Genomic DNA, 26,936 nt, shown 5'->3' on the forward strand with positions numbered 1-26,936 from the left:
TCTTCTGGAGTACCTGGTGTTTTCAAGACCTAAACTCAGGCTCTGATGCTTTCATTAGCTTCTCATTGGCTTCTAATGTGTGTCTTTCCCTACCCCGCTATGCAGGCTTGGATTTCAGCTTCTTTTTCTCTAAGAATAATTATATGATAAACAAATGAGTTCTGATACTTCTCTCAGGGAGTTTGAAGTACACAAAGTGACACTGTTCAGTGAGCCAAAATTGAAGATAGATGGGAAGAAGCAGTAGGCCATTGAAGTAGTAGAATACATGAGTAAATTTAACAAATTGGGAAGCATGTTTGGGTAACATTGAGTAGTTTTGGCTCAAACATATATGCTCTCTGAAGGAGAAGCTGGAGATAAGAGTTAAGGTGGGGAAAGTAGATAGGAGCCAGATTGAGAGAGGGTAATATGTAATATTTGGGGCTTGATATACAATATGACCATTTGATGTTGAATATTAAAAGCAGATTTATTCTTAACAGTATTGTTCTGTTTGTGATGGGTAGAATGGGATTTGAAGAGAAAAACTGGAGGCAGTGAAAAAGGATGTTTATAGTATTCATGACTCAAACTAAGATTATAGCAGTTGAAGTAGAAAGAGATGTATTTGAGAGATTTAGGAGATTGATCAGCAGTATTTATGACCAAAATGGGTTTGAAAAATAGAGGAGAAGAATGAGGCTAAAATGTCTCTTGCCTGGGGTGCCTGGGCTCCTCATTCGGTTAAGCATCCTACTCCTGATTTTGGCTCAGGTCATGATCTCAGGGTCATGAGATTGAGCCCCTGCTTAAGATTCTCTCTCCCCCTACTCCCCACCCCCACCCCCACCCACCTGTACACACCCTCTCTCAAAAAAAAAAAAGAATAAAATGACTCTTGCCTTTCTGATGTGACTAGGGAGCATGCAGTAATTGAAGAGAAGAAATAGGATAGGAAGGGATCTGGACCACTGATAAACAAATTCTGTTTTACCCAAGTTGAGCTGTAATGACCAGTAGACATAAAATGGTATTTAATAATTATTTTGAAACTCCGAATTCTAGGTCTGAGCAGTTTTAAGGTCACCAGCTTAGTATCTAAGGGATATATAGTTGGAAAGAAATAAAGTTGGTGAGCAAAAGGTAGAACTCTGAGCAACATTCAGTTCTTAGTTGGAGGCTTTTAGGATACAATAATATATGTGAAAGCATTTTATAAATATAATTTGACTATTCAAAGGTATTTTGAGACTCTCTTTATTTCATAGGTGAGCGAAGCAGGTGTCCATAGGCCCCATGTTGGTGGAATTCATGGTCGAAGTAATGATGGGGCTTATTCTCTTGTCCTTGCTGGTGGATTTGCGGATGAAGTAGTAAGTCATGATACAACCTTGTTCTTTAGAACCCATCAGTAAAATACAGAAGCTTTTTCTAGCATATATCAAATCCCTTTTTTTTTTTTTTTTTTTTAGCATAGTCTGTATGTTGAAGTGGTCACTTCTGTACAAATTACAAGATAAATCAATTGGCGGTCTTTAATCTTTACATGTACTGATTTATGTATATATGTGGTAACTGATTATTGCAATGAAAATACATTCTCTATAGAGCTCATTTTTTTAAATTAAACTTATTATTTTGGGATGTTGTAGACTGATATGTAGCCTTAGAAATACTGTAGATATCTCTGTGCCCTTTACCCATCCCCTCCCAGTGGTAACATCTTACAAAACTGTAGTACAGTATCACAACCAGGATATTGACATTAATACATCCAGGTCACTGAACATTTCCCTACCGCAAGTATCCCTCATGTTGCCCTTTGATAGCCACACCTACTATACCTGCCCTCCCTAACCCCTGACAACCACTAATCTATTCTCCATTTCTATAATTTTGTTGTTTCAAAAATTTTTAGAAGTGGAGGGGCGCCTAGGTGGTTCAGTCAGTTAAGCGTCGGCTTCTTGATTTCCACGTGGGTCATGATCTCAGAGTCATAGGATAGAGCCCTAAGTGGGGCTCCGCATTCAACGGGGAGTCTACTTGAGATTCTCAGTCTCTGTCTCCCCCTGCCCCTCCCCTCCCATGCTCACGCTCCCTCTCTCCCTCTCTAAAATTCTTTTAAAAAATTTTTGTAAGTGGAATCATATAGTATGTGACCTTTGGGAATGGCACTTTTCACTCAGCATAATTCTCAAATTGTGGCATGTATTAATAATTTATTCCTTTTTATTGCTGAGTAGTATTCCATGTTATAGGTATGCCACAGTTTGTTTAACCATTCACTCATTGAAGAATATTCAGATTGTTCCAATTTCTGACTTTTACAAATAACTGCAATAAACATTTGGGTACAGGTTTTTTTTTTTATAAATATAAGTCTTCATTTTTCTGTGATAAATGCCCAGAAGTGCATTGTTGGGTTATATGGTAGTTGCATGTTTAGTTTTTTAAAAAACTGCCAAATTGTTTTCCAGAGTGACTATACCACTTTACATTCCTATTAGCAGTGTGTAAGTAAGTGATCCAGTTTCTCTGCATTCTTGCCAGCATGCAGTGTTGTTGCTTTGTTTTACTTTAGCCATTCTGATAGGTATGCAGTAAGATCTCGTGGTTTTAGTTGACATTTCCCTAATGGCTGATGGTGATATATCTTCAGGTCATTTGCCCATCTTCTAATTGAGTCCTATTTGGGGTTTTTTGCTGTTCATTGAATATGTAGTTTGCAGGTATTTTCTCCCAGTCTGTTTCGTTGGGTTTTTTCATGATATGTTATAGCTATGTAGAGGCCAAGATACAGTATGTTTTCAGACAAAGGTAGAAGAGCTTGCCATTTTTCTAACAGGCCAGTTTGTCAATACATTTACACTAACATGGCAAAGGAAACTGAAGATGGAAATATGCAGGGTAATTATTTGAGTACTCGTATAACATGCATATTTTTAAGCTGTATTTTTTAGAAATACAAAGGATGTTGTATAGTTTACTACAGTTGGCACTTAATTTTTTTTTAGGGCTCTGTAAGAAAACAAGCCAGCTAAAAGTAGAATCTTTTTAACATGTTTTTAGCATCTAGCCAGTTGTGTTTGATCTGGACTCTGACATTTGTGTGTGAGACTTTGGCCTAATTGTTTTACTCCAGTAAACCTCAGTTTCCCCATGTGTAAAATAGAAAAAAATAGTACCACCATTTTATATCAAAATTATTGATATTAAATGAGGTAATTTATGTAGTCTTAGCATATAACAAGGATTCAAACAGTTGTATTGTCTATAGCAGAGCTTATCTTAAATACACAAAACATAAACATGTAGAGGTGAAAACAAGTACCAAGTTGAATTGGGATGGTTATTACTACTTCCCTTTTTCCTCATCTTTTGAATACAGTTACTAGTCAAACATTAAACATTTGTAGAGAAAAGTACTGATGAGCTGTTAATTATGTGTCTTAAGCAATTCTCAGTCTGTTAAATAATATAAAGAATCATTCATTTTGGAATCTCAGATCTGTACCTCTGAAACAAATAATGCAATATATGTTAAGAAAGAAAAAAAGAAGAAGAAGAATGTAGCAGGAGGGGAAGAATGAAGGGGGGGAAATCGGAGGGGGAGAAGAACCATGAGAGACGATGGACTCTGAAAAACAAACTGAGGGTTCTAGAGGGGAGGGGGTTGGGAGGATGGGTTAGCCTGGTGATGGGTATTGAGGAGGGCACGTTCTGCATGGAGCACTGGGTGTTATGCACAAACAATGAATCATGGAACACTATATCTAAAACTAATGATGTAATGTATGGGGATTAACATAACAATAAAAAAAATTAAAAAAAAAAAAAGAATCATTCATTTTGGAGCTAAAACAAATAGGCTTAGATCACCAGCTAAGATATATTTGGAGATGTTAATATATTTTATAAGCATTTTTAATCTTTTGATCGCTTATTGCAAGCAGGTCATATCTATAGAAATAGGTGGAGGAAACCTGAATAAACTTTTCTCATTTGAGAAAAAAATTTGTTTTGAAACCTTTAAGTATAACATTCATGGAGCCCATAATCTTTGTTTTGTCCAGATGAATGGACATGAAACTACTGAATACCTCAACAGGTGAGGTAACCATTCAGTGAATGGTTAAACAAACTTGAGAATCAAATGCTAGTTTTAGTGCCCTGTGTTAGGGTAACCTCACTTGAGGAGTGAGAACCCACAAAGATGATCTGCCTTTTATATGTCCTGAGAAATAGTTTGCTCAGTGATCAGGAACAGATTCTGGAACCAAACTGGATTTGTATCCTGGTGCCATCTCTTACTAGCTAAGTGACCTTAGTCAAGTTAATGAACCTCTGCCTCATCTATAAAATAAGGCTTTAAAAAAATACTTCATAGGGTTGATGTGAGTGTTAAAAGAATAATACATAAAATGCTTAGCCTAACTTCACACACACACACACACACACACACACACACACACACACACACACAGAGTAAATGCTAGGTAGGTGTTATCAGGAGTAAAGTGGTAGTACCCAGCTTTGCAAACATGAAAGGGGTATTTTGAGAGAAACTGGCAGAGATTGAAGCTGTATAATAGATAGCTTTGAATTAAGGAATCATTAAATGTGTCTGGGAAAAGTTTAATGATCTTAACTATGCTTTCGGATATTTATCTGATAGTCTTTGTGGGGGGCAGGGAGAAGATTGAGATGAAGGTCTTTTGCTTGATAACGGTGATGGCGGGAATAGGAGCATCCAGCTTATTGTGTTAGGCAGCTACTTTACAACTTGAGAGGAGTTGAGATTGGGAAATTGAGTCACTCTGGGGCAGTAGTATGTCCCCTGTACAGATGATGGCTTCTTACATGAGGTGTTCCCAGACAGCAGGCTTCTTTAGGCTGCTGACCCACAGGGATACAACTTTGTGGAGCATGGACTAGAATATGTAACAAATTTGGGCTGATCATTTTTCCTTAGGAAAATTAGTCTGAACTATATATTGGCTGAGTTCTGACAGTCCAACATTCCTTTTTCCCCTAATAATAATTAAAAGTTTCTGTTGGTGTGATGATTAAAGTATAGATGAGCTAATGGCATAGAATTTTAATTATTCTTACTTGATTATTTGCTGTTTGAAGAATAATCAGAAATGTTTTTGTTCTTTCATTTTAAACACTATTGAGCTTAGGTTGCCCCTATTATGCTCTCCTAGTCACCACTACTTTTTCCTTTATAGCACTACCACAATTATAACTTTAAAAGTTGACAGGGGTGCTGGGGGGCTGGAGGCCTCAGTTGGTTAGACATCTGCCTTTGGCTCAGGTCATGATCCCAGGACCCTGGGATCAAGCCCCACGTCGGGCTCCCCGCTCAGTGGGAAGCTTGCTTCTCCCTCTGCCCTGCTGCTCCCCTTGCTTGTGTGCGATCATGCACTCCCTCGCTCTCTCTCTCTCTCTCTCTGACAAATAAATAAATAAATAAATAAAATCTTTAAAAAAAAAAAGTTGAGAGGGTTATGAATATGAGCATTGTGAAGTCAATCCAGGTACCATTTGGAAGACTGTTTCTGATTAAGAAGTGTTCTAGGCTGCTATAGATGTAGTTATTTATTAGATTTCCTTCAAATGGAATACACACTAAAGATGAAATTCCTTAATGCCTTAGTCTTTATAGACTTCAATATTAGATCAACAAAAAGTGAAGTCATGGTTTTTGGACAGAGAAAAGTACTTCTAAAACCATGAGATTTTAGTTAGGACTTAATCCAAAAACAAGATGCAAAATAATTGACTTTTATTACAGACAAGGATTTAGTAGAGAAAACTTCATTATCTTTAGTCTAAACTAATTAAAATCTTCCAATAAAGAAGAAACACTATTGGATGGGGGAATGAGCAAAATGGGTGAAGAGGAGTAGGAGATACAGCCTTCCAGTTATAGAATGAGTAAGTCAGGGGAATAAAAGGCGCAGCATAAGAAATACAGTCAGTGGTAACATTGTATGGTGACAGATGGTAGCTACACTTTTGGTGAGCACAGCAGAATGTATAAACTTGTATCACTGTGTTATATACCTGAGACTAACATAATTGTGTGTCAACTAACCAAAAAAAAAAAAGAGTTAGAAACCACCACTATTTTGATAATGTTAGTAGAGTTAATTGTATACTGATACTCTTCTCAACTGATTTTGAGTACTGAATCAGAGACTTAGTAATATCAATATAAATTTGTGGCTATTACAGAGATATTTTTGGTCCTAGTTTATGTAACATCTACTTCCTCTGGCATTTTTTTTTCACATTTAGTAGACACTTTATACAAATTTTAGTTTTCAAATTCTTTTCCAATGTTCTTTTTAATGATAGGCAATTATTTCACCTGAATGTAATTTAAGTGAGCTATACAGTGTGAAATGTGAGGAACTTAATATGCTGTTAGGATTTTAATTTTGAAATTGAACAGCAAACTTAGGTATAGTGTAGATTGCTGATGGGAAATCAGATATGAAGTATGTACTGATAAAATGGTATTCTATAAAAACCTACAAGATAATATTGATGTTTATTTTAATACCATTGAATTAAATGAAACAATATTCCCAGTCCATCAGGTCTTATTTTGTAACATTCTAGAGATTATTAAGTTGTATATATAGCATGAGACTAGCCACATTTGGAGGTATTGAAAGCTCTAACTTTAAAATGATCAAGTGATGTAACTTGATATAACTTGAAGATGTACTACATACACAACTGCATTTGAGATATTTTGGCAAATCTCTCTCAAGATGTCTTGAGAGAGAACATGTAAATTCATAACATCCTAACCAAATGTTCTGACTGTAAAATAAGAATTGGCGAGATTATACTTGGGTTTAGGTATCTTAATGCTGAAAATCTTTTCCTGTAGGACCGAGGTGATGAATTCACATACACAGGGAGTGGTGGTAAAAATCTTGCTGGTAATAAAAGAATTGGTGCACCATCGGCTGATCAAACATTAACAAACATGAACAGGTACTCTTTATTGTTAGAGTTTGTAAAGACTATCTATTTGGGCTTTGTATAAAAGTTTGATTATAGTAATATAATTTGTAAGTTAGACTGTAGGGGGGAATCTTAAATTGAGAGTTAAAGATCTAAATTTAAAATCCCATTACCTGATTATATAATTGTAAGCATTCTAACTTATTTCTTCATACTGTTTTTTAAATGACATAATTCCCAGTCTTAATACATGTGTTTTGCATTTGAAAACATGTTGAAACATTTGAAGGAAGGGAACCTATTTAAGTGAAATTGAGGACAAGGTGGCTATCTACTATCCCAGAGGTCAAAGCTATGTTTTACTCAACACAGATTTATCTTTTAAAGTAACAAACTTCTTAAGAGACTCACCAGTGTGAGATAGGTTTAAGTTTGGGAGCCACATTTGTGGGCATAAGTGAAACATCAGATAAACTTAATCAGAACTACACTCAAGGTGCTTTTAGAATTTATAATAACGTCTCTTAAGTGTTATAAAAGAATGTTTAGTTACAAAAGTGACCTTTTCTAAGTAAATACTTATAAAGCATTACAAAAGAGCCACCTTGTGCTGACCTTTGTTCTATAGAAGTATTAATGATATTCCAGCTTCCATGGGAACAAAAAAATGACTTCAAAATGTTTTATTTCATATATGCATGCTATAGCAATAATAAAAAAGTGACCCACACCATCAGATAGCAATGACCACATTATAACTTGTCGTATTGATAATTTTTTGACCAATTTCATAAAGTTGAAATTTTTATATCCTATTGTTAAGGGTGTTTTATGGATTGAGTAAAAATGAGTATTTTTCTTTCTTGAGTCTAAATCACTCGGTTTTAAGTAGTGTGCCCTTAATTTCTGATTACCGTGTGAAGTAAAGAATACACCAGTATGATTTCAAGAATTTGTTGCATACCAAATTACATACAGTCTGTTTTTATGTCTTCCTTCTATATTATTTCTGACAGTAGGATTATTTAACTGAACCAGCAGAGGAGACAGGTCAGATTTGCTGGTGAAAACATTCCTGAGGCAGGAGTCCAGTCCCTAGCTAGTATTTTTCTAGCAAAATAGCAGGTCTTCAGGAGGAATGATCTTAAAAGGATTTAGAAATATTTTGATGTGTTTTTGTCAGTGAAAGTGTATCTTGAATTTGTAAAAGGGCTTTTTTACATTGTTAAATTTGAAAATAATATTTACCTTTTAATAACAATAGATTATTTTGCTTGAATGAAGTTTGTTTCCTAACTTCCTGCATTTGTAATATACATGGTAAATATTTTCCAAGCTTTTAAAGAATCTAATAAGTATAACCCTGTTTGCCATATGTTATAATCTTATTAGAAAATAATTGACAAGTAGTAAAAATGTTTGTATTGAAAGGAAGGTAGTGAATATAAAATATTAACTCAGAACCATTTAGGATTGACTTATCATAGGGACTCTGACATCCATTCTGTTAGTTTATACATTAAGCTTTGAGTACGCATTGTGATTGTAAAGACCTCTGGGCAAAAGATACCTATATGTTTTATAAGCATGAAAACCGAGGTTGAAAGACCCTTAGCTCTGCATCATATTATACTCTTTCCTAACTAGCATATGGTCCAGTTCATTTTTGCTTCTCCACTAAGAGGTAGTTTGGTGCCTGCTTCTTGCTTTGAAAAGTTTGTTCCTATTTCCTCTCAGCTCTTTCGCTTTATGAAACTGAAGAGGGCAGCAAGGTAACCTGGCCTTCCTTTATCAGGGCAGTTAGAAGCAATCGATTAAGCTGCAGAGTAATGGAAAAGCCTTGTTTCACCTAGTTTGACCTTAGATTCTTTTCACATACTTGAACAACCTACATACTTCTGTGAAGCTAGAAGTGAGTTAATAATGCCAGTTAGGGGTGGCAATCATTCTGAATGAAGGTGCCTATAAGCACCAAGGCATTCCACTCATTAATGTGAAAATAGCATTTGTCCTTTTCCTAGCTCTTTAAGAAGATGAAGTATGTATATCTCAATAGGTATTACATAAATAAGATGGAATACTAGCCCTAGAAGTTTGGCTACATTTTCTTCTACCTCCCAGAGATTTAATGCATCTACCTTTGAGATAAAAAAGATAACTTGGTAAACTTTGACTATTTGACCACATTTATAAAAGTTTTTTTTTTTTTTAAACGAAACACTTTGAGTTTATTTACTTTAACAGTATAACTGATCAAGAGATCTGAATAGATTAGACGTTTAGTCATAAGGTCAATTTTTTTTTATTTGAGCCTACGTAAAATTATACCCTGAAAAAGTATTTTGTATCATACCTGAATTTACCAAATTGGGTGTGTATGTGTTTTAACCTTACATGTTCTCAGTGGTTTCTTTTCACTTAAGTTAGGAAGTAGGTATCTGAGAAGAAGAATACTAATTTTAAATAGATTCTAGTTTGGTGGGGTCTTTTGGGGGGGGGGTTGTTTTTGTTTTTTGTTTTTGTTTTTTGACAGGACTAAGTTCTCCCAAGAAAGGTCTTCTTACATAACCTTACTGATTAATTACTACTAAGTGAGTACACATACTAAGGAAGCTTCAACTAAATCAGGTGCTGCTTCTCACTCAGTGTTCCTCCTTGTTCACATGTCATAGTAAAAATAGTGATCTGGAGGAGCCAAAAATCTTTATTGTCATGATTTAACACAGACATTTGAATGCTTCAGTTTTACTTAAATTTTTTACTCAAAGTCTTTAAACGATATTCTCATATTAAACTTGTTCTTTAATAGCTTCTAAACATTAAGGATTCTCTATCGTCTGGAATGTGGAAAGTAGACCTAGAAAGGTCATTTGTACCTTGCTGACAAATTTATTTTCCTGGATTTCTTTCTACATTATTCCAGCAATTTACCTCACTCCCTTATCAAAAATAAATACTACAACAATCACTTGCTTTAGTTTTCCAACTTTCTCCCTTCCCTCAACAAACGTTATTTTAAAAAAATTCCATGTATTTCTAGTTGTTTTCTATTATACGTGGCACAGATGTTATTACTTTCAGAAGAACCCTACAGGCTATCTGAGAACCAATCCCCTGGCTTGGGGGTGACATCAGAAAACTGATTTGTCTTCTCTGCTGGTGGGGGAAAGCATAATCCTATTATCTGGAATAATATGGAAAGAATCATAGAATCTTAACCATCAGGTAAGGCATAATTCACCTTTTAATTGAGCTAATAATGCGATTATATACTTAAAGATTACTTGGTATAAAGAATTTGTTTTATTTTTTAGGGCATTGGCCCTAAACTGTGATGCTCCATTGGATGATAAAATTGGAGCAGAGTCTCGGAATTGGAGAGCTGGTAAGCCAGTCAGAGTGATACGCAGTTTTAAAGGGAGGAAGATCAGCAAATATGCTCCTGAAGAAGGCAACAGATATGATGGCATTTATAAGGTGCTCTATCTGGCATGACATCTTGTTAGTCATTCTTCCTGGGCTTTCAAGACAGGGTTGCCAAAGGGAACTACTCTACTGGGGTGGGCTAGAGGAAAGAGTAGATCACCTTAGTTGGTACTCTGCTTTTTCTGGAAATGTAACAGATATACAAAGTGAGCTTCTAACTTTGATACTTTTCTCTTAACACTTATTTGAAGTCTGTAAGGGCAGAGTTACATTTTGAGTTAAGCTTTTTGTGAGTATATATTCTCTATGATAAAACTAAATAATGTGGCCATTGTAGATACTGATTCTTATATCTTTATAATTATTTTAATTGTAATAGATTTTCAAAGCCAAGCACGTTATGATTTGTAAAATAGGTTGTTTGTTTAAAAAACGGAGGCATTTACTGCCACCATTTTTATCTATTATGCAGGAATCTATTCATGAGCATAATCTTGTTAATATTTCAAGTTTATAGCAATGTGTACTTATATGGGAGCTATCTTAATTAGTAAATAAGGTCAAAACAATATCTTAGTGAATATTTTTTATTTACTGTTCCTACAACAAAGCAAGCATCTTTTGAAGTTGCATTTAGTTCAGTCAAGTATACTTAAACTAATAATATATTATGAATAAGTCTAAATATTAAATCTCAAACTACTACAAAATACTGTGATTTAGGTGGTGAAATACTGGCCAGAAATTTCATCAAGCCATGGATTCTTGGTTTGGCGCTACCTTTTAAGAAGAGATGATGTTGAACCTGCTCCTTGGACCTCAGAAGGAATAGAACGGTCAAGAAGACTATGTCTACGTTTACAGGTTAGATTACATTTGTCTAGGCTACTTGTATGTTCATAAAAATGTGCACCTCTGTAGTATCTTTGTGCCTTAACACTGGATACAACTCATGGCAATTGATCAGTGGACTTTAAGGGGTGAGGAATGAAATCATGCAAGTATACAGAAGGAAAACAAGTAAAAAGGTGGCATTCTAGGTGTCACACTGCCCTAAGACCAAGAATTGTGCTTGGGAAAAGCCAGGCCTTCAATGAAAAGTAAGATATTTCAATTCAATTTGGAAATGACTTGAAGAATGAGGGAGAGGGATACATAAAATTTACATAAAGGAGGCCTTAAGAAGGGAAGTTTATCCTAGAGGGCACAGGGGGTGTGTCTCTGGTAGGGGAAGGGGGAGGTGGCTTGTAAGAGTGGTCTGCTTCCTACCCTTCTCACTTTTCCTCACCCCTTTTTTCTCTTCCCCCTCAAAGCTGCTTCCCTGTCCTGTCACCACCTTTAGTGCTTTGCCTTTTTTTTTTTCCCCTTTGCCCATGTTCAGCTGTTAACCCATTTAAGACTTTGTTGGTTTTGTGTGCATAATGGATGGTATGGCTACATTCCCCGTCCACTGCCTATGCACCCTAGACTTTGTCCCTGACACTGACTTCAGAGCATGGTTTGAGTTCATCCTCCCATCATTCCCCATTGTTGTGCTTCCTGTAAAGACTACCAGCTTTTCATTTCCCCTGGCTCTGCCCACACTGCATGTGTAGGGGCTGAACTATGGGCAAGTGTCTGACCACCCAGGCAGGTGAGTGTGTGTTTTCTAGTGCAAGTCTGTGTCTGTTTTTGTTTTCTTTTTAAACTCGTAGAATTAATTGTTTCATTAATTAAATGAGACCCATCGGCTGCTAAAATAACTGCCAAAATAATTCTTTTTATAACAATATAAAAAAATAACTTGTTAAATCCATTTTTAAAAGATTTTTTCAGATTCATTGTTCAGCAGAGCAGTGTTCTAGATAGGTTAGATTTGAAACTGTAAGCAGAAGCATGTAAGCCCATCTACTATGATAAGTTAATAATATCATTGATGGGGCCTAAACATGTTGAGTTTTAAATATCAGTGTTAATCAATAAAGCATGTCCCCCAGAAAAGGGTAGCCAGTAAAACACAAATAGGTAGACTCTATTCCTTAAACTCGAACCTTTAGCTGATAAAGAATTCAGTAATTTAGTGGCTTTAGGTCTTCTAAAAGCCCCATCCCCCCTATTTTGGTAGATAAGAAATTTAGCCCTTAATGTTGGGGGGGTGGGAGTTGTTTTGTTTTGTTTTTTAAAGATTGGCTCCACAATTGAGTGTAATACCATCTATATGAGTACTGTACTGTACTCTGTGGTTGATCTTCACTTACTTCATATCTAGATTCTTCTCTTCCTTAAACTTCTTAAGCCACCTAGTCAAATCTCCTGAAAACTTGTCTTTCCTCTTTTAGATCTGAAACTAAGATCATTATTTTATAAAATGAAATATCTTAACAGTCATAACTACATGGTTTTACACTGAATTGGGGATTTTAATAGTCTTCTGTCCTTTAAATGTCTGTTTCCTTTATATAAAGTCTCTCAGTTTAGGAAAAATATACTCTTCACCCCTCCCCTTTTTAAATTTCTCAGCAGCATCTAGAACAACCCTCCCCCCCCCACTTCTTTGCGAAGCTTAAATCTATATTGTACTTTTTCCCCTATCAGTATCCAGTAGGTTACCCTTCAGATAAGGAAGGGAAGAAGACTAAAGGACAGTCAAAGAAGCAGGCCAGCGGAGCCTCAAAAAGGCCGACTACAGATGGTAGGTAATGATTACAGACATAAGTCCTAAAAATGTAGTTACTCATAAAGAAAAATATTAAGAGAATAAATTGAGAAACTCATAAGAAAAGCAATATTTGGGAGTGGTGGAAAAGCGCGGGACTTTTTGTGTATTTTAGTAGTGTTGGAGCCAAAACAACAGCAAATGTAGTATTCTAAACTCCAAGGGAAGTCAGGTGCTGCTTTATGCAGGTTATCTTCGTGCTAAACATTACTGGTGCCAGTTAACTCTTTGATCTCATAGTTCTGCTTGGAATCACTCAGAAGTCTGCTTATGTATTTTTAAATAAATCTAGATGGTTGTCCAAGTGCCTCCAAAGTGTTAAAAACACCAGATTCAGCAGAAGCAGTTGAGGCTTTCCAACTAACCCCTCAACAACAACATCTAATTAGAGAAGATCACCAAAACCAGAAGCTATGGGATGAAGTGCTTGCATCTCTTGTGGAAGGTCCAGTATGTAAAGGTTTTTTTAATAATAATGTTCTAATATTAACAAATAGTGAAAAATAATACTCTTTGCAAGTCAGTCAAAACTTGATGTTTTTATGTAATCCTCTCATCCAGTAGCCACTACCTTTCAAAAATAATCTGAAGTAATACTTAAATGCTTTTAAATTGATTTTAGGCCTCTTAGTTGTTGGTTTTGACCTCTCTGTGCCTGAACTTACTCATTTATGTTGAAGGCACTGTTGATGGGAAGAATTTTTGGTTTGTATAACACAATTTAAAACTCATCGGGAAATTTTTTGCTGTAGTTCAAAGTTATTCTCATGGTGTAAATCTTAAGCAATTCAGCACATGTTTAACCTAGTGGTTAAAAAAAAAAAACTTAATTTATTTGAATACTTTATATGTTTTAGATTTTTTTCCCCATTTTTTGGTAATCATGACATTTTAAAGTGAAAAGAAATTACAACTGATGTCTTGATTTTGTGTTACACTGTATTTTGCAAATGAAGCTTTCTTATCAAATTCCAGAAGCTGGAATTTTCAAATATGAATTGTCTATTCCTTCTTTGTTCACTTTTATTTCTTTAATTTTGCTTAAAATTAGAATATTCCATTTTATTAGATAGTAACCCCTTATTAGGTGTGATATAGTTACTTTTCTGGGTTTTTTCCTCTGTGCAACTGTTGTGGGTGAGCTTCAATTTTTATCCTGTCATCGTCTAATAATTTCTTCTTTCCAATGTTCCCTTTATTTCTGTACATTCATTAGCCAGAACTTCTCATGTGTCTGAAATGGGGTTAGTTACCTTTCTGTCTAAATTTAGAGAGAACTCTCAGTTTTTGTGTTGCTTTTTATTGAGAAATAGTCATCATATTAAGGAAGAATGTTCCCTGGTACAATTTTTAACATCCATTTATCTATTTATAGTCATTTATGTATATGTATTTATATATATAACATTTTATTTTTGAGTAATCTCTACTCCCAATATGGGACTCAAACTCAGAACCCCCAGGTCAAGAGTCACATGCTCTACCGACTGAGCCAGAGGCACCCAGGCTTCCCTATTTATTCATTTTATTTTATTTATTTATTTTTTATTTTATTTATTTATTTTTGAGTAATCTCGACCCCCAACGTAGGGCTCAAACTCACACCACCAGGATCAAGAGGCTCATGCTCTACAGACTGAGGCAGCCAGGTGCCCCTAATTTTTTTTTTTCCATTTTGTTTTTAAGTTAATCACCATACATTACATCATTAGTTTTTGATGTAGTGTTCCATGATTCATTGTTTGCATATAACACCCAGTGCTCCATACAGAATGTGCCCTCTTTAATACCCATTACCAGGCTAACCCCTCCTCCCCCCCCTCCCCTCTAGAACCTTCAGTTTCTTTTTCAGAGTCCATAGTCTCTCATGGTTCATCTCCCCCTCCGATTTAGGAAGAAGTTGCTGCGGCTGAGGTCGAAGAGGTTGCTCCCTGTGTTCTCCTTTAGGATTTTGATGGACTCCTGTCTCACATTTAAGTCTTTCAACCATTTGGAGTCTATTTTTGTGTGTGGTGTAAGGAAATGGTCCAGTTTCATTCTTCTGCATGTGGCTATCCAGTTTTCCCAACACCATTTGTTGAAGAGACTGTCTTTTTTCCATTGGACATTCTTTCCTGCTTTGTCAAAGATTAGTTGACTATAGAGTTGAGGGTCCATTTCTGGGCTCTCTATTCTGTTCCATTGATCGATGTGTCTGTTTTTGTGCCAGTACCATACTGTCTTGATGATGACAGCTTTGTAATAGAGCTGGAAGTCCGGAATTGTGATGCCGCCAGCTTTGCTTTTCTTTTTCAACACTCCTCTGGCTCTTCGGGGTCTTTTCTGGTTCCATACAAATTTTAGGATTATTTGTTCCATTTCTTTGAAAAGAGTGGATGGTATTTTGATGGGGATTGCATTGAATGTGTAGATTGCTCTAGGTAGCATTGACATCTTCACAATATTTGTTCTTCCAATCCATGAGCATGGAACGTTTTTCCATTTCTTTGTGTCTTCCTCACTTTCTTTCATGAGTATTTTATAGTTTTCTGAGTACAGATCCTTTGCCTCTTTGGTTTGATTTATTCCTAAGTACCTTATGGTTTTGGATGCAATTGTAAATGGGATCGACTCCTTAATTTCTCTTTCTTCTGTCTTGTTGTTGGTGTATAGGAATGCCACTGACTTCTGTGCATTGATTTTATATCCTGCCACTTGACTGAATTCCTCTATGAGTTCTAGCAGTTTTGGGGTGGAGTCTTTGGGGTTTTCCACATAAAGTATCATATCATCTGCAAAGAGTGAGAGTTTGACGACTTCTTTGCCGGTTTGGATGCCTTTGATTTCTTTTTGTTGTCTGATTGCTGTGGCTAGGACTTCTAATACTATGTTGAATAGCAGTGGTGATAGTGGACATCCCTGCCGCGTTCCTGACCTGAGGGGGAAAGCTCTCAGTTTTTCCCCATTGAGAATGATATTCGCTGTAGGTTTTTCATAGATGGCTTTTATGATATTGAGGTATGTACCCTCTATCCCTATACTCTAAAGAGTTTTGATCAAGAAAGGATGCTGTACTTTGTCAAATGCTTTTTCTGCATCCATTGAGAGGATCATATGATTCTTGTTCTTTCTTTTGTTAATGTATTGTATCACGTTGATTGATTTGCGGATGTTGAACCAACCTTGCAGCCCAGGCATAAATCCCACTTGGTCGTGTGAATAATCCTTTTAATGTACTGTTGGATCCTATTGGCTAGTATTTTGGTGAGAATTTTTGCATCCATGTTCATCAGGGATATTGGTCTATAATTCTCCTTTTTAATGGGGTCTTTGTCTGGTTTTGGGATCAAGGTAATGCTAATGCTGGCCTCATAAAATGAGTTTGGAAGTTTTCCTTCCATTTCTATTTTTTGGAACAGTTTCAGAAGAATAGGTATTAATTCTTCTTTAAATGTTTGGTAGAATTCCCCTGGGAAGCCATCTGGCCCTGGGCTTTTGTTTCTTGGGAGATTTTTGATGACTGCTTCAATTTCCTTAGTGGTTATAGGTCTGTTCAGGTTTTCTATTTCTTCCTGGTTCATTTTGGTAGTTGATACATCTCTAGGAATGCATCCATTTCTTCCAGGTTATCTAATTTGCTGGCATAGAGTTGCTCATAATATGTTCTTATCATTGTTTGTATTTCTTTGGTGTTGGTTGTGATCTCTCCTCTTTCATTCATGATTTTGTTGATTTGGGTCATTTTTGTTTTTGAGAAGTCTGGCCAGGGGTTTATCAATCTTGTTAATTCTTTCAAAGAACCAGCTCCTAGTTTCCTTGATCTGTTCTACTGTTCTTTTGGTTTCTATTTCATTGATTTCTGCTCTGATCTTTATTATTTCTCTTCTCCTGCTGGGTTTAGGCTTTATTTGCTGTTCTTTCTCCAGCTCCTTTAGGTGTAGGGTTAGGTTGTGTATTTGAGACCTTTCTTGTTTCCTGAGAAAGGCTTGTATTGCTATATACTTTCCTCTTAGGACTGCCTTTGCTGCATCCCAAAGATTTTGGACAGTTGTGTTTCCATTTTCATTGGTTTCCATGAATTTTTTTAATTCTTCTTTAATTTCCTGGTTGACCCATTCATTCTTTAGTAGGATGCTCTTTAGCCTCCATGTATTTGAGTTCTTTCTGATTTTCCTCTTGTGATTGAGTTCTAGTTTCAAAGCATTGTGGTCTGAAAATAGGCAGGGAATGATCCCAGTCTTTTGGTACCGGTTGAGACCTGATTTATGACCTAGGATGTGATCGATTCTGGGGAATGTTCCATGGGCACTAGAGAAGAATGTGTATTCTGTTGCTTTGGGATGGAGTGTTCTGAATATGTCTGTGAAGTCCATTTGGTCCAGTGTGTCATTTAGTCTTTATTTCCTTGTTGATCTTTTGCTTAGATGATCTATCCATTTCAGTGAGGGGGGTGTTAAAGTCCCCCACTATTATTGTATTGTTGTCGATGTGTTTCTTTGCTTTTGTTATTAATTGCCTTATATAATTGGCTGTTCCCATGTTAGGGGCATAGATATTTACAATTGTTAGATCTTCTTGTTGGAGAGACCCTTTAAGTAGGATATAGTGTCCTTCCTCATCTCTTATTACAGTCTTTGGTTTAAAATCTAATTTGTCTGATATAAGGATTGCCACCCCAGCTTTCTTTTGGTGTCCATTAGCGTTGTAAATGGTTTTCCACCCCTTCACTTTCAATCTGGGGGTGTCTTTGGGTCTAAAATGAGTCTCTTGCAGACAGCATATCGATGGGTCTTGTTTTTTAATCCAATCTGATAGCCTGTGTCTTTTGATTGGGGCATTTAGCCCATTTCCGTTCAGGGGAACTATTGAAAGATAGGAATTTAGTGCCATTATATTGCCTGTAAGGTGACTGTTACTGTATCTTGTCTGTGTTCCTTTCTGGTCTGTGTTGCTTTTAGGCTCTCTCTCTGCTTAGAGGACCCCTTTCACTCTTTCTCATAGGGCTGGTTTCGTGTTTGCAAATTCCTTTAGTTTTTGTTTGTCCTGGAAGCTTTTTATCTCTCCTTCTATTTTCAATGACAGCCTAGCTGGATATAGTATTCTTGGCTGCATATTTTTCTCATTTACTGCTCTGAAGATATCATGCCAGTCCTTTCTGGCCTGGCAGGTCTCTGTGGATAAATCTGTTGCCAATCTAATGTTTCTACCATTGTAGGTTACATATCTCTTCTCCCGAGCTGCTTTCAGGATTTTCTCTTTGTCTCTGAGACTCGTAAGTTTTACTATTAGATGTTGGGGTGTTGACCTATTTTTATTGATTTTGAGAGGGGTTCTCTGTGCTTCCTGGATTTTGATGCCTGTTTCCTTCCCCAAATTAGGGAAGTTCTCTGCTATAATTTGCTCCAGTATACCTTCAGCCCCTGTCTCTCTTTCTTCTTCTTCTGGGATCCCAATTACTCTAATGTTGTTTCATCTTATGCTGTCGCTTGTCTCTCGAATTCTGCCCTCGTGATCCAGTAGTTCATCTCTCTTTTTCTCGGCTTCTTTATTTTCCATCATTTGGTCTTCTATATCACTGATTCTCTCTTCTGCCTCATTTATCCTAGCAGTTAGCACCCCCATATTTGATTGCACCTCATTAATAGCCTTTTTGATTTTGACTTGGTTAGATTTTAGTTCCTTTACTCCTCCAGAAAGCGTTTCTCTAATAACTTCCATGCTTTTTTCAAGCCCAGCTAGTATGTTTAAAATCATCATTCTGAACTCTAGTTCTGACATCGTACTAATGTCCGTATTGAGTAGGTCCCTGGCAGTCGGTACTGCCTCTTGTTCTTTTTGTTGAGGTGATTTTTTTCCGTCTTGTCATTTTGTCCAGAGGAGAATAGATTAATGAGAGAACAAAATGCTAGCAGGGTAACAATGTCCCCAGAAAATATACTCTAAACAAATCAGAAAAGACCTGAAGCCAGGGGAAAAGAAAGGGAAAGAAAGAAAAAAGAAGAAAAAAGAAAAGGATAAAAACAAAAACAGAACAAAGCAAAAAAACAACAATATAATCAAATATGATCAGGCTGGTGCATAGATCAGTGTCACACACTAGATTTTGGGTGTATTTTGGTCTGTTACAAGAAAGTGCCTCTCAAATTTTTAAAGAAAGAAAAACTTACATAGGTACCAAAATGAGGGTTAATACGATGAAGGGATGGAATATGACTGTAAAGATGAAAATTATAAAAGATTTTATAAAAGGAATTGATAAGAAGTTGTTTGAAAAAAGAAAGGATTTTAAAAAAAAGGGAGAGAATGTGATCAGGCAGGAGACTAGAACAAAGCCATACACTAGAGATTTAGGGTATATTTTGATCTGTTAGAAGAAACTATCTCAAAATTTTAAAGAGAGAACAACTTATATATATATGCCAAAAATAAGGGTAACTACTATGAAGGGATAGAATATGACTCTAAAAATGAAAAAGAAAAATGTTTTTTAAAAAGGGGATTGATAAGATGTTGGCTGAAAAAGGGAAAAACAAAAATTCAAAAAAAAAGTTTAAAAAAAAATTAACTTTGACAGACTAAAGAATCATGGTAAAAAAGCCATGATCTATGTGCAGTATTCCCCTAGCTCTGGAGTTCTGCTGTTCGCATCTGCTGTTCTCACCGTAAACTTGGTCTTGGCTGACTGTTCTTGCTGATCTTCTGGGGGAGGGGCCTGTTGCCATGGTTCCCAAATGTCTTTGCCGGTGGCGGAATTGCCCCGCCCTTGCCGGTCAGGGCTAAGTAATCTGCTCGGGTTTGCTCTCTGGAGCTTTTGTTCCCTGCAAGCTTTCCGTGCAGCTTTGGAGGCCGAGAGTGAAAATGGCGGCCTCCTAATCTCCGCCCCAGAGTAGCCGAGAACTCGGGGCCCCACTCCTCAGTGCGCCCCCAGAGGAAAGCAGTCAGTCTCTCCTGTCTCCCCGGTCTCGGGCCGCACTCCATGCTCACCTGGCCTGTGAATGAGCGTTTCTATCTCTGGCACACGACCCCGTGTGGAGTCTCCAAACCCAGCAGATCCCTGCGGTGCGCTCCCGCTCCGCTCCTCCCGGGGGAGGAAGGGGAGTCTCCCCGGATCTGCCGCTTGTTGGGTCCCTGCTGGAGGAGCAGTGGCCCGACTGTGCCGCGGATCATGGTTTATGGCAACCCCCAGCTGCAAGCCCACTCCTCGGCTCCGTCTCTGCCGTCGGCTTCCCCGCTCCGATACCTGGGAGCTCTGCCGCAGCACCCCTGGTCTTTCTGTGACCCCGAGGGTCCTGAGACCACACTGTCCCAGAGAGGGTTCCATCCCCCGCTTAGCCACTGGAGCGACGTCCCTCAGTGGAGCCGACTCTTAAAAGTTGCGATTTTGTGCTCCGTGGCTCTGTCACTTGCCAGAAGCGGCCGACAGAGGCCCCTTCCCCCGCCGTCTATCTTCCCAACTATCGCCTCGGATTCACTTCTCTGCACCTCCTACCTTCCAGAAAGTGGTCACTTTTCTGTTCAGAGAGTTGTTGCTATTCTTTTCTTCAATCTCCTGTTCAGTTTGTAGGTGTTCAGAATGGTTTGATCCCTATCCAGCTGAATTCCTGGAACCAGATGAAATCCAGGTCTCCTACTCCTCTGCCATCTTGCTCTGCCCCAAATCCCAGGTGCCCCTAATTTTTAAACTTTAAAGAAATGGGTGAGATTTATCAAATACTTTTTTTTTTTGAGAGAGAGAGTGCCATGGGTGTGAGGGGGAGACAGAGAGACAGAATCTTAAGCAGGCTCCACACGCAGTGAGGGGAGCATGACGAAGGGCTTAATCTCACCACCCTGAGATCATGACCTGAGCCAAAGTCAAGAGTCAGATGCTTAACTGACTGAGTCACTCAGGTGCCCCTCAAATACTCTTTTTTTGGAGTCATCGTTTTCTTTGCTTATAAATATGAAATATTGGGTCATTCTTGGTAAAATGAGGCTTACATGTTTGGAGGACAGAAGGAAAGTGATTTAGTTGTATATGAAGTGTTACTTGCTTTTTAGCCAGGAGACCCAGCCAAAATGAGAGTCTGATTCTGGTAGGTCATTTTCACTTAGAGAAAGCAAGATACAGCAAACAGTTGTTGATAATAGTCTAATTATTCTCTGGTGAGAGGATACAGCTGGTTAGGGATAACTCAAGTGAGTTCTAGCTCCGGGGTGGGCAGGAGACAAAGTAGTAGGTATAGATAGGTGAAGGAAAAAGCCACTTAAGTGTACGTGGAAGTTCTTTGCATATCCATTGATTGGATGGAAATGTGTATTGGGCTTCACTGTGAGACTTTTAATATGTATATCCTGTTTATCAATTTTTAAAAAATTGAAGTGATTGTATCCTGTGAGACTTGGCAAATGTGTACAAATCAAGTACACTTGTCACCTCTTCTTTCAATGTAACTTTTATATGAAATAGTCACCAGTTAACAGTTCTCAAACCACTACCAAAAGAAAAGACAAAAGTAGTATTCAATAGGTTATCCACTATTGGCAGGGTCTTTCATGCCTGGGTGAGATGATTGTGACCTTGCTGCTAGTGATTACTTTGGATGTTTATGTGGTATTACCATGGGCAAATTTTATGCCCATTCTGTTCAGATAAACCAGGAATACATTTATCAAGCCAGAAAAATCAGGTGTTGGCCAATGGCGACTTTTAAATAAATGCATATATTATATATATGTATGTATATTTTTATCCCAATACCTTCCCAAGGCCCTACATGATCTGGCATCCGTACTTACTACCTCTTGCTACTCTCTCAGGCCCAAACTGCTTCAGCTACAGTGACCTCTGTGCTATTTAAACACACTCAACCTGTTGCTGCTTCTAGGCCATTATACCTGTACTACCTCTCTGACTAGAAAATGCTCTTCTCTGCACCTTCATGTGGCTCACTCATTCCTGTAAGTCTCTGCAGAATTCTAGTCCTCAGAGAAGCCTTCCCTGGCTACCCTTTCCAAAACAGCCACTCTTTATTCATGCTCAGTTATTGCTATCTGAAATAGGTTTTTTTTTTGTCTGCTCTCCTAAAGGAATATAACGTTCTATGAAAGTAGAAACTGCCTTTTTATCACTTCTACACAGATGAGTACCTAGCACATTGTAGGAACTCAAAATATCTGTAGTACATCTTACAGGTATTTTGGAGATACCAGGGAAATTATCAGTCATTAACAATGTACTTTGTCACGGGGAAGGGGACCTGGTATTAAAGTTTGAGTTCTTTCCGTATCTCCCCTAAATGGTATATTCTTTCAGTGTGTTTTGTAATACTTGTTGATAATTTGCTTGACTTTTATAATGTTCATAAATAAGTTTCAAGAAACAACTTTGAAATGGAACCTTTGATTTAATTTTTACCTGAAATTCTTGTACATTCTGCTTTTTTTATTGACCAAAAAAAAAAGACATAAAATACACTCTCGTACTACCAAAATAGCTGAATTAGCCTTGTGACTGTTCAAAAAACTATTTATCCTTCTAGTTTAAAAGAAACGGTTGGGTAAAATGGAACCAGTAGTGGCTTTTGATGAGTATGAGAGTACCCATTTGGTCATCTTTACTTAAGATGGCTCTACCTTTTTTTTTGTTTTTTTTTTAAGATTTATTTATTTATTTATTTATTTGAGAGAGAGAGTACCTGAGAGCACAGGGAGGGGCAGAGGGAGAGAGAAACTTTAGCAGACTCCTCGCTGAGCTCAGCCTGATGTGGGGCTTGATCTGAAGACCCTGAGATCATGACCTGAAACCAAGAGTCAGCGCTTAACCAACTGTGCCACCCAGGGGCCCCAAGATGGCTCTACCTTTTATAATTTAGTCCCAATTTGAGTAAACATTGGTATCGGGAAAATACGGGATTTTTTTAGATTGAAGCAAAATACCACAGAAGATAATCCTAGGAAAATAAATATGTTGATTCTTTTTTTTTTTAAGATTTTATTTATTTATTTGACAGAGAGACAGTGAGAGGGAACACAAGCAGGGGGAGTGGGAGAGGGAGAAGCAGGCTTCCCTCAGATCAGGGAGCCTGATGTGGGGCTCAATCCCAGGACCCCGAGATCATTACCTGAGCTGAAGGCAGCCGCCCAATGACTGAGCCACCCAGGTGCCCTAAATATGTTGATTCTTCAGAGTATTAGATACTACAGAGTATTTGTGCTTTTATTTTCATAGCTTAAAAAATACTGAGGTTTTGGGGCACCTGGGTGGCTCAGTGGTGGAGCATCTGCCTTTGGCTCAGGTCGTGTTCCCAGGGTCCTGGGATTGAGCCCCACATCAGGCTCCCTGCTCGGCAGGAAACCTGCTTCTCCCTCTCCCACTCCCCCTGCTTGTGTTCCCTCTCTCGCTGTGTCTCTCTCTTGTCAAATAAATAAATAAAATCTTCAAAAAAAAAAAATTGAGTTTTCATAACAGCAAAAGATTGAATAAATAACATGTGTTCATATACTGGAATACCACCCAGCTTTTTTGATAAAAGATCTGTATGTAATGACTGAGAGAAGCTGTCCATGATTGTTTTTTTTTCCCTTGCAAGTTTTTATTTAAATCCCAGTTTGTTAACATATGTCCGTGATTGTTTTAAAGGGAAAAACAGTAATCTCTGGAATGTGAGGTTTAAGGGGAACGTTCACTTTTTAATGCCATATATTTTGATTTTGCACATTTTCCAGTCCAGTTCTAAGGTTTAAAACTAATGTGTATATCTTAATGGAATGGAGTTTCTCCGTTTTGTATATTTGCTTCTAGTACCATCACTTTTTTTTAATACAAAATGTGTGATAGTGACAAAGACATTTTTTCCCTAATTACTTAGAATCTTATTAATATTTTATGAAATACTAACCTTTTTTCTTCCTCTTGGGTACCATTCTAGAATTTTCTGAAAAAATTGGAACAATCTTTTATGTGTGTCTGCTGCCAGGAGCTAGTTTACCAGCCTGTGACAACAGATTGCCTCCATAATGTCTGTAAAGTAAGTAGATTTCTTTCTCATTTTATCTTGTTTAGGACAAGAGGGTTCACTAACCTCCAGACGTGTTTTTAGCATGTAAAGCATTTTTCCATGAAACAGAACAGTTGTGGAACCTTGTGAGCTAAGAAACATTTCATTACATTTTGGCAGTAATGCGTGTTTCAATTCTACAGTAATAGTTAAATATGTATAGTTGAGGTATTCTATCATATTTGGAGTTACTGAGGAGAGGTTGAAATGGAGAAGAAAGTAAGGTGTTGTTGCTGTTTTCTATGTTAGAGCATATGTATGTTTCATATAGTGCAAACTGAATTCCATCCACTAATGGAATCTAAAACATACTCTGTCTGGCAGCATGCCCAGAGGAGTTCAATATTGTATTATTAGTGTGGTGTAAAGGGAAAAACTGAGTTTTAGTCAAACCGAGGTTGGAATCCTGCTCTACTGCTCAGTGGTTATGTGCCCTGACCTAACCTCTGAACTTTAGTTTCTTTTGTAAAATGGAAGTAAACCTTTCGCATATGTTTGTGCCTGACCTATATATTTCTGGAAGACACATTCTACGTTTAAGTGATTTGTTGAAACATATAACTTAGTTCTAAGTAGGGGAGTCCTAAATTTTTTTTTAGGTGTTCTGTCATGAAAGATCAGGATTAAAATGCAACCTAGAAGATGAGGCTAGTGGAAACTATACATAAATTCTAACACTCTCATTTTATTGGATGAGGAAATTAAAGGACACGAAAGTTAAAGTTTCACAGTATGTGCTAGAAGTGGAACCTGAAGCCATGACTGTAGAGTAGTTTTCATAGTGCAGATTCAGACCTTTACAGTTGTTCATCCTAAGTTTCTAGTTCCTATTTAAAAGCATAAGTCATTGACTTTTCTACATGCTATTACTGTTATGAAATTGGGTATGTTTTTGTTTTTGTTTTTTGGTTTTGCCTTAGGATTGCTTACAGCGCTCCTTTAAGGCTCAAGTTTTCTCCTGCCCTGCTTGCCGGCATGATCTTGGCCAGAATTATCTCATGATTCCCAATGAGATTCTGCAGACTCTACTTGACCTTTTCTTCCCTGGCTACAGCAAAGGACGATGATTTGTCTATTTCTACTGTGTTGCTCTTGATGGCTTTTTGGACAATAAAGAATCTAAAATGATTGGGGGGAGGGAGCGGGGAGGGTGGAAGCGCAATGGTGGACCATATCTCTCACGTTCTGAAGCAGCTAATCCTCTTTCCTACATAGCCATTATCTTGTGTGTGTAGTAAGAGGCCCATTTCTCAACTGTCTTTTAAATATCAAAAGGTAGTTCCTGTCAGTAACAACTAGTTTTAAATGAGTAAAAAGTCAAAGCCTCAGCTCTAGTTGATATCCAAGTTAATGATTTATTTTGCAACTACCTCAGGACAGAAAAGACTTATGGGGATTTTTTAAATCATTGAGTAATTAGTTAAATGAAATTTTAGCTACGCACTGCCTCCCAAATATTAGTTGTGCCTGGTTTGTGTAATTTGATTTTACAGAGGAAATGACACTCAAGATCTTTGGAACGCAGCTTCTGTATTGTGCATAATACATTTTTAATGTCTTCTTCCATTACAATGTGTTTTGCAAGGACAGGTTCATTTTTTAGCCCATTTTGTGAGCTCCATTGTGCTTTTTTCTGGTGTTTTATGCAAGTTGACTACTAATGACTAATGAGAACAATATGAATGCATTGTTGCTGCATTAGTGTAATGTGGTGTGGTTTTGCACTTAAAAGAGGTATTCAGATGCTCTAGTTGTAAATGTTCATGAAAAGCCTCTTCTGTACTAGTCAAACTGCTTTTAGTGAGTCTCACCAGTGGTTTTACATCTGCAGAGCATTGAGGGCTGGGCTGACTTTTGAGAGGACTGAAATTGCTTCATATTGTGATCCTAAATTTTATATTCACTATATTCCCTAAAGTATACCTTAATAAATATTTTATGACCAGAAAAATAGCTCATCTTTCTTCACTTTTTTACATTTGTCTGGCTTATAGTACATATTTTTAAGAATTAATCACTTCCAGAGTATTTCATTGTATATTTTAAAACAGACATTTTCTATAATTCTCTATTCTTGATTTTTGGTAATACGAAATAGTATGAAATCTGGGTTTGATTTTTTTCTTTACTTTTACTAAATTGGAAAAATTTTCAAAATAAGTACTTAGTGACTGTTCTTTTATCTATAACAACTTCAGTCTTGCATTCAGTTTTAGTATTATCAGTGCTACTTATTTCACTGCCATGAGAAAACATCTTTCTAGTCTCTGAAAGTATATTGTTAATATTTTCATCAAAGTTTTAATGATTGTTATATTTTCATCAAAGTTTTAATATGATAAAAAGTTTAATATGAGAAAACATCTTTCTAGTCTCTGAAAGTATATTGTTATATTTTCGTCAAAGATTTAATACCAGTTTTCCTGCTTCTGGATTCAGAGCCACACATAGCACCAGTATTTATTGAATATTGCTTTGCACTAGTCACTTGTACGTTTTTATGTGTATTCATTTCATCCTCCTGACAACCTTTAGAGGCAGGTACTATTATCCCCATCTTATGGATGAACATCAGAGGTACAGAAAGGTTAAGAAACTTGCCAAAGTTCGTACGTCAAGGAAGTGGCCCAGCTGTGCTAGAAACAGGCACGGACGCTGGCAATCTTACTTCTGGGCTATATAAACTCTCACATTTGAATATAAGCCAAGCTAGTTTGGGTGCTTTTCCTGCCTTCAATTAAATTCAAAATCAGGTCCTGGGGATCACTTACAGCATAGTGATTGGAACTGTTTTTACTTAGGGCTAGTTATGGACATTGGAATAGTTTTCA

The 26,936-nt window shown here is 37.1% G+C and overlaps 1 protein-coding gene across 3 annotated transcripts in view; it reads left to right on the forward strand.

Annotated features, from left to right (window-relative positions):
- UHRF2 (ubiquitin like with PHD and ring finger domains 2) overlaps positions 1 to 26,056 on the forward strand; it is a 91,887-nt gene extending 65,831 nt beyond the window's left edge. For 2 of the 3 annotated variants that reach the window (XM_036065806.2, XM_078062180.1), the window contains 8 exons: positions 1,251 to 1,355; positions 6,890 to 6,996; positions 10,281 to 10,443; positions 11,116 to 11,256; positions 12,967 to 13,063; positions 13,380 to 13,537; positions 23,977 to 24,075; positions 25,026 to 26,056. In XM_036065806.2, coding sequence (XP_035921699.1) covers positions 1,251 to 1,355; positions 6,890 to 6,996; positions 10,281 to 10,443; positions 11,116 to 11,256; positions 12,967 to 13,063; positions 13,380 to 13,537; positions 23,977 to 24,075; positions 25,026 to 25,172 — 1,017 coding nt within the window. In that variant the 3' untranslated portion in view covers positions 25,173 to 26,056. The remainder of the gene's footprint in view (positions 1 to 1,250; positions 1,356 to 6,889; positions 6,997 to 10,280; positions 10,444 to 11,115; positions 11,257 to 12,966; positions 13,064 to 13,379; positions 13,538 to 23,976; positions 24,076 to 25,025) is intronic. The other variant, XM_078062179.1, reaches the window with a different exon arrangement.
- Positions 26,057 to 26,936: the final 880 nt, after the last annotated feature.

The sequence above is a fragment of the Halichoerus grypus genome, chromosome 14 (genome assembly GCF_964656455.1).
Source record: "Halichoerus grypus chromosome 14, mHalGry1.hap1.1, whole genome shotgun sequence".
NCBI lineage: Eukaryota > Metazoa > Chordata > Mammalia > Carnivora > Phocidae > Halichoerus > Halichoerus grypus.